The sequence below is a fragment of the Bactrocera neohumeralis genome, chromosome 2 (genome assembly GCF_024586455.1).
Source record: "Bactrocera neohumeralis isolate Rockhampton chromosome 2, APGP_CSIRO_Bneo_wtdbg2-racon-allhic-juicebox.fasta_v2, whole genome shotgun sequence".
Lineage (NCBI taxonomy): Eukaryota > Metazoa > Arthropoda > Insecta > Diptera > Tephritidae > Bactrocera > Bactrocera neohumeralis.
Window position 1 is genome coordinate 50,771,589 of NC_065919.1, and position 7,496 is coordinate 50,779,084.

A 7,496-nucleotide genomic window follows, 5' to 3' on the forward strand; every position below is an offset into this window, starting at 1 on the left:
AAACGAGTTACTACAGCGCTATATTTTACCTTTCGACTAGGTATAAATATTTATTGCAATAACCTTTTAACAATTCCAGAAAGGTAAAATTTACCCCAATCAATTAAAATCGCGTTCATTTTCCGGTTTCATGAAGTCATACTCCACGGTGGTGTTATCGACGTACATTATACATGTGGACAAATTAGCCACAGTCTCCACCATCTGCGGCACGCCACTGACAAAGTCGCGACTGCAATTCACACTGCCTTGCGTGGCATTCGGTAACTCATTTCTCGCCTTATCAAGCGCGCTGACACCCAATAAATAGGTCTCTTTAATGTTCGCCACAATTTTCGACAAATTCAACAGCACCACAGACAATTTGCCCAGTAAAGACTTCTTACCGGCGATCCTTTTATAAATACCAGCCAAACTGTGGACATTCTTCTGAATAGTGCTCACTGTATGCACGGTTTCTTGCTCAATGCGCAACACCAAACGCTTCGAATAGCTGTAACAGTCGACGCCCTCGTAGATGTGCTGCAGCGAGACATTCAATTGCGGTATGTGCGAGTAGGTGCAGTAGGCGGCGCGTGCTCCGCGTGTCGCTACCTTGAACAGCACCCTTAGCGCTCTAAATATGTATGCCACGATTTTCGGTTTATTAATTTTAATTAGTTGCGACTCCAATTGCAGGGAATCTCGTACGATTTCGTCAATTTGCTGCTGTGCCTCGTCTAGTGTCTCCTGAAGCAGACTCTCAATGTCGTCGCGTTCGGCAAGCTCGACAGCGGTAAGATCAATGCCGGCGAAGCCCAACAATTCGGTAACTGTCGGCAGTGTTGTATTGTACAAATTGACTGTGTTGTTGTCTTCACCAAATGTATATTGTTGTTGGAGAGCATCGAAGTATTGCTCCAATTCAGCTTGAGCTGCTTTGTACTGTGGATCTTGTACTTGCGTGTCGTCCTCATCTAGTTCCTCTAGAGGCGCTTGATCCACTATGAAATTATATTGCTCTTGCAGGTAATAGAAAAGTGGCCGCAAAGCATTTATCTCCTCTGGTGTAAGATCAACGGTGTTATCGAGTATGCCGCTGATCTCTCGGTACGCGAATATGGGCTGCAATAACAATTCGGTGCAATTTATTAACTGAGTTTCGAGTGAGTGGTTTGGTTTTCATTAAAGTCCTTACCGTTAAAGAAAGCAGTAGTATGCAAAGGCCCCTTTGACTTGAAAATTCATTTTATTTAAACTTCAGTATCACAAACAAAAAACAAACCACTTTACACGTCCGTATCTCCGTGAATAGTTCCGCTCTTTGGCCGTTAAATGGCTTTTGTCGATTCTTATTTAAATCTAACAATTTATGGCGTGCTTATCGGTAAAGCGATTACTACGATTAAATATTTATGTTAATCTGAGGGCATGGGTGTAAATGAGTTGCTTATGTATGTGAATATTAAGCTGTGGAACGTGGGTTCTATACCCAGATCAGATACAAATATAGCTAAAGTAAGAAATGAGTATAGCTCGAAAAGCATCGAAAGTCTAATAGCCATTCGGATGCTAATCATAACATTTAGAATATCACTGATTATGTATAAAATCTCAGTATACAACAAAAACTTTGGAACAGCACGGCCAAAGATCTTTCAGGGTATAAACATCTTCAGCGGTATTCAAAAATGGTTAGCGATAAGAATGTGTTCAGAAATTATGTTTACAATATTCTTCTAAATAATATCATTATAACCCCCGTTAATAACGGGTGATCCAAGTGGAAATACTTTTTCCAATAGCCGCTCTTTGACAGACCACGCGTGAGTTTTTTTTCAGCATTGTTTGGCATTTCATCATGGAAAGACTTGCTCCTAAACCACTTTCACAAATCGTTCAACTTAATTACGAAAATTCTCATTCTGCATAATTAGCCTACTGAGCGTACTATTCACCCATCTTGGGATCCAAAATTCATTATTGGATAATATTTGACCGAATAGATCACGTCTAGCACGTAGTGAAGAAAATATATCAGCCGTAGCTGAGAGTGTACATGAAGACCGTGTAGAGTCGGTTCGGCGCTGTTCGCTGCAACTCGGACTGACGTATGGAACGACTTGGCGCATTTAACGTCGAGATTTTAAATTGAAAGCGTACAAAATACAGCTTGCGCAAGAACTGAAGCCGCTCGAACGTCCTGGGCTCTTGGAAAGTTCCAAGAAGATCGGACGTTTTCGAGCCAAGTTTTGTTCAGCGATGAGGCTCATTTCTGGTTCAATGGGTATGTAAACCGCCAAAATTACAGTATTTGGAACGAAGAGCAACATGAAGAGACTCAAGAGTTGCCATTTCATTCAAAAAAAACAACGGCCTGCGGAATTATCGATGCAAATTTCTTCAAAAGTGATGACGGTGAGAACGTAACCGTCAATGGCGTCTGTTATTGCGCCATGAAAACCGACTATTTGATGCCTCGTTTTCTTTCAACAAGAGGGCGCCATTTTCCACACATCGCATCAATCAATGGATTTATTGAGAGAACACTTCGGTGAGCAGATAATTTCATGTTTTGGGCCGGTCGATTGGCCACCAAGATCACTGAAATCACACCGTTAGACTTTTTCCTATGGGGATATGTAAAGTTTAAAGTCTATGCGGACAATTCCGCTTCGATTCAGGCCTTGGAGCAAAATATCACGCGTGTCATTCGCTAGTTATCAGTCGAAATGCTCGAACGAGTCATCGCAAATTGGACTCATTGGATGGACCATCTGAGACGTAGCCGCGGTCAACATTTGAAAGAGATAAGCTTCAAAAAATAGATGCCAAAGAATGTTCTTTTGAATGATAATAAACATTCCCTATTAAATATGAGATTTCAGTGTGTTTTCTTTAAAAAAGGAGGTAGCTTGAGAAACCGCTTGGAAAGTATCCAAGATTATTACGCAAATTTACATTCTCCGGTGGCTACTGTAAGGGTTCTTCGCGCAAAATACGGTCGCCTCAGATGCAGTCCATTTCTCGCTTAATGGCTTCCATAGCAAACAAAATTGTCGCTATTGGGATGAGTCAAATCCTCGTGTGGTTCAGGAAACGCACTTGTATCTCCAAAAACTGACCGTTTTGTGCGGATTGTGGTATGGCAGCAACATCGAGCCTCAGTTCTTTCGAAATCTGGCAGGAAATGCCATTACCATCAATAGCAGCGATGTAGAGCGACTTCTTTTCCCGAAATTTTATGAAACCGACGCGGACAATATCTATTTGCAACAAACCGTTGCGCCGCCTCATGTTTCACGTCTAAATATGGGCACATTGCTTGCAAAGTTTGGTGAATCGTTAATTTCGTCAAATGGACGCCAAGATCATGCAAAGTAACGCTTCTAGATTATTTTCTCTGGGGATATGTTAAATGAAAAGTTTACACCAATCTGCCAGCTCCGCTTGAGGCGCACGAAAACACCGTTCAGCGCACTATAGCGGAAATTCCAACCGAATTGGTGCAGCGGGTAATCGAAAATTTGCGTAAATGGGTGAAGATATGCAAACGGTGTCGTGGTGGACATGTTACCGACATTTTGTTCAAATCATAAATGGCTGATCGCATAACAAAGTAATTGGTAATTATTTGATTTTGATCTTTAGGCTACAAATATATAATTTTTAATATAACAAAATAACTTGAAAACCTTCAAGTTAACAACAATGCTGCCTAAATGTATGCAACAATTAATATTGATCGCATGAGGCTGGAGATCGAGCAAGAAATAGCCAAGTTCACCACCAATCTTATGATATTACGATAATCTGAATCACCCTGTATTTTGGTGAGATACACATGGTTGGCAGCAAAGATATGAATTGGTTCTTTGTGGTTCTAACAGTGGTGCGTTTTTGCTTTCAACTTACATAAAAATTAAAATATTCGAAATTTCAATGAAACAGTTATGAATATTCAGTGTGTCGCTTAGACTAGTTAATTTATAACATTGCTAAGTGATGTGCAAGCCCGAAATGATACATTGCAACACCAATTACTTGAATGAAACTGCGTTGAAAAGAGAATATTATCAATGATTGAAAGATAATAGCAGAATAATTCAGATAGTAAATATATAAAGGAAGATTTTTGAAGCTTAAAGCACGTTAAACATTTGCGCTGATCCTTGCTCTGGTTTCCACATAAGATCCATTAAACCCAGCACCAGCTATACTTTGCTTACGGTTTAATTTAATAAAATCATATTTACTACTTTAGAAATCCGTCGGTTACTTTCATTAAATTATGTATATGTATATAGTATGTACATATGTATATAGTTAAGTATAACAAATCGAACTTGTATGTATAAAATACCAACTGATTTCAAAATCGAAGAACATTGAGTTTGTGTACTTTAAGACAAATATATACTTGTATATATATTATAATATTTAGACATCTCTTTCTCCCACACACTCACTGATGTCATCATAAACGCTATCGAATAACTGACGTAGTTCATCGAACTCCTCGCAGCTATTGCCTGCAAGTTCCGCCGCATTCTCAGTGGCAAGTAAATCAAGAAAGTTTTCAGAAGCCGCCGAAAGGCGCTGATCAAGCGCACCAATCCGACTGATCACACACATAGTAATGCCAGCGATATCTCTATTGCTCTCTCTACCTCTCAGCTCAGCCACATTACAGGCGGTAAGGACATTTCGAGCTTCCACTGCAGCGCCACGTATAAAATTGAGCTCAATATTGGACTCATTCTGCAAACCAACTAAACTTTTTGTTAACATTGCTCTGCAGCTCTGCAATTTAAGCGTAAGTTCTTGCTCGAATTTTGCAATGACGTAATCGTATTGCAAATAACAGTGTTGATAAAGGCTTTTGGAACGCGTAGCGAGTAATCTAGCGTTAAGACGTTCCTCTATTAAAGGTTCATAGTCATCGAGCACTGTCTGGGTGTCCCGCATAGCAGTCACAGCTTCAAGCAGCTGAAATTCGGTTTCATTCCAAGTCAATCCCGCCTGAAACTCGGCATCCGCAACGAGCAGCTTCACACCTTCGTAAAGTGGACTGTGATGCTGTGATGTCAGCCATGGGCTGTAGGGCAGAGCTTGTGTTAGCAGCTGAAAAAGAAATGAAAAGGAAACATTTAAATGTGATTTAAATGAGATTTCCTTGTTTAGAGCAGTGTGGACTTACGAACAGAGTTGTACCAAAGTGTAGAAATAGCAAAACCACGCTGAGCCCCATGTTATGTTTTAACACGCAGTTTATTCACTTGTGTTTCTTGCAATGCTTTCCGAAAATCAATAAGCTCAAGTGCTTCTATCGAAATGCTTCGAATTAATTGTGAAACTAATTGATTGCGTAAAATTGTTTTGGCAAAATTTTTGGAACCTAATTAAGCAAATTGATGTGATAGCTACACTTATCTCGCTGATCGGAGAGATAAAAATGTTATCTGCATGTTACTTTGTTTTGTTTTGAAGACCTCTTATCAATCATTCGATATGATCTTCAATGAAACGATGCCATCATCGACAAACCAGCGAATATTTATGTTTAATGTCTTTCGGTGATTCATGCAAAATGGTTAAAATGCCTTACCACTACCTGTTCCTTGTCATACTCGCCATCTCTGGCGCTAAGGTGAGCTTTAAACTCAATAAAATTTCAAATAAATAATATTTACGTCTATCTCTACAGTTCGCGCTCGCTGAGGACGCGCTTCAAACTATATCCTCAACAGCTGAAGGATCGGACAACAGCGCCAATGGTCCGGTCACCGCCGCAATTGAAAATCTGGCCTTCAATGTCGCCTCCATCGCCGATGAGATCGCACTGCAAGTGAACCGAAAGCTGGAACGTACGGCTAATATTCTACATGGTAACATCGAAACGCTGATCACCAACGCATTGGAGCAGCTGGCCCTGCCGATCTTTCAAGCCAGTCGTAAGCTAAGTCACGAAAGCTGCAACACCACGCTCTCTGTAGCGGATCTTCGTGCGAGCATCCATGCGCAACTTAGCAATTGCACCGAAGACCTCAACGCTGTGTTGCAGACTTACAAATTCGAGGCAGAACAAAGCATTTCGACAATAGAGAATTTAATCGATGAGGTTGTCAATTTGCCAAAAGCGTGTCACGTGTTGTTGGCGCGTTCCGCTTCGACTGAAGATGCGCCACAGAATTTTGCTTCGACTACGAGTTGCTTTGTCGAGCGGATGACTGTTTGGAATGAGCAGGTTTCAAAGGAGTTGGATGGTGTTGCTCAGCTATTGTCACGTACACGTCAACTTTCTCAGGAGAGCGAGGCCCAAGCACTCTTTTGTGTTGGCGAACTAGTGAATGCCGTTGGTAAGCTCATTGATGAAGAGTTAAGCAATTGTTAGAGTGCTAATTGATTGGAAAATACTTTTGAAGATTTCTTTGAAAAATAAAAGATTCGGTATTTTCATTTCGGCTGGCGTTGCCGAGCTGTATGGAAGCTGTAAAATGCCCATTATCATTTCTGTTATTATTTGTTTTTTAGTTTTCATTATTTGGTCATACATCGGGAATAATAGTATGTTCAAAACATAGATGATTTTTTTACTGACATTGAGGTCAAAGCGTTTAGCTTTGAGTCATTTCGAGAGTAGCTTCGAATACGTCTCAGAACATCCTAACATTGTGGCAAGTGTCAAACATATATTGAATTTTCGATCATTCGTCAATACTTCTTCATAATTTAGATGGATTTGAGTCACTTAGATTGGATACTCCAAGCGAAGCCAAGTTTTTCTCCACCTGGTCTTTCCAACGAAGTGGAGGTCTTCCTCTACCTCTGCTTCCCTTGGCGGGTACTGAGTCGAATAGTTTCAGAGTTGGAGTGTTTTCGTCCATTCGGACGACGTGACCTAGCCAGCGTAGCCACTGTCTTTTAATTTGGCTGAACTATAACAATGTCCTCGTATTTCTCATGCAGCGCATAGTTCCATCGAATGTGATATTCGCCCTGGCCAACGCGCAAAGGACCATAAATCTTTCGCAGAACCTTTCTCTCGAAAACTCGTAACGTCGACTCATCGGATATTGTCATCGTCCATGTCTCTGCACCATATAGCAGTACGGGAATAAGGAGTGACTTATTGAGTTTTGTTTTTGTTTATCGAGAGAGGACTTTACTTCTCAATTGCCTACTCAGTTCGAAGTAGCACCTGTTGGCAAGGGATATTCTGCGATGGATTTCGAGGCTGATGTTTTTGTTGGTGTTAATGCTAGTTCCAAGGCAGATGAAATTACTTACGACTTCGAAGTTATGACTGTCAAAAGTGACGTGGGAACCTAGTAGCGAGTGCCACGACTGTGTGTTTGATGACAGGAGATGTTTCGTTGCCCTCGTTCACCACGAAGATGGTAACTTCTCTATTGAGTTCTGCAGCTCGAATTATTTTCTCCAACAGTAGATTGAAGAAGTCACACGAAAGGGAGTCGCCTAGTCAGCTCAACATCAGTTTACACAGATGTATTAGT

The 7,496-nt window shown here is 40.8% G+C and overlaps 3 protein-coding genes across 3 annotated transcripts; 1 reads left to right on the forward strand and 2 right to left on the reverse strand.

Moving 5' to 3' along the window:
• Positions 1-19: 19 nt before the first annotated feature.
• LOC126760606 (uncharacterized) lies at positions 20-3,276 on the reverse strand. The gene is made up of 4 exons (XM_050476410.1): positions 3,085-3,276; positions 2,941-3,041; positions 1,178-1,214; positions 20-1,104 (listed from the first exon to the last, which is right to left on the reverse strand). The coding sequence occupies exons 1-4, from the start codon at positions 3,274-3,276 to the stop codon at positions 100-102; spliced, it is 1,335 nt and encodes a 444-aa protein (XP_050332367.1). The 3' UTR covers positions 20-99.
• Positions 3,277-4,419: 1,143 nt separating this feature from the next.
• Positions 4,420-5,230, reverse strand: LOC126767707 (uncharacterized). Its single transcript, XM_050485253.1, has 2 exons — positions 5,180-5,230; positions 4,420-5,103 (listed from the first exon to the last, which is right to left on the reverse strand). The coding sequence occupies exons 1-2, from the start codon at positions 5,228-5,230 to the stop codon at positions 4,420-4,422; spliced, it is 735 nt and encodes a 244-aa protein (XP_050341210.1).
• Positions 5,231-5,569: 339 nt separating this feature from the next.
• On the forward strand, positions 5,570-6,373 carry LOC126767706 (uncharacterized). Its single transcript, XM_050485252.1, has 2 exons — positions 5,570-5,629; positions 5,687-6,373. Exons 1-2 carry the CDS (start codon positions 5,570-5,572, stop codon positions 6,371-6,373), a joined length of 747 nt encoding a protein of 248 aa, XP_050341209.1.
• The last annotated feature ends 1,123 nt before the right edge of the window (positions 6,374-7,496 follow it).

What these genes read in the sequence shown, in the direction of transcription:
- LOC126760606 (XM_050476410.1), bottom strand. Translation starts at nt 3,276, where the DNA reads ATGAGGCGGCGCAACGGTTTGTTGCAAATAGATATTGTCCGCGTCGGT. An exon ending in TACAGTAGCCACCGGAGAAT is followed by an intron (nt 1,215 to 2,940) that starts GTAAATTTGCGT and finishes TGAATTTTCAAG; the next exon opens with TCAAAGGGGCCTTTGCATAC. An exon ending in TACTACTGCTTTCTTTAACG is followed by an intron (nt 1,105 to 1,177) that starts GTAAGGACTTTA and finishes TTGTTATTGCAG; the next exon opens with CCCATATTCGCGTACCGAGA.
- LOC126767707 (XM_050485253.1), bottom strand. Translation starts at nt 5,230, where the DNA reads ATGGGGCTCAGCGTGGTTTTGCTATTTCTACACTTTGGTACAACTCTG. An exon ending in ACTTTGGTACAACTCTGTTC is followed by an intron (nt 5,104 to 5,179) that starts GTAAGTCCACAC and finishes TTTCTTTTTCAG; the next exon opens with CTGCTAACACAAGCTCTGCC.
- LOC126767706 (XM_050485252.1), top strand. Translation starts at nt 5,570, where the DNA reads ATGGTTAAAATGCCTTACCACTACCTGTTCCTTGTCATACTCGCCATC. An exon ending in TCGCCATCTCTGGCGCTAAG is followed by an intron (nt 5,630 to 5,686) that starts GTGAGCTTTAAA and finishes CTATCTCTACAG; the next exon opens with TTCGCGCTCGCTGAGGACGC.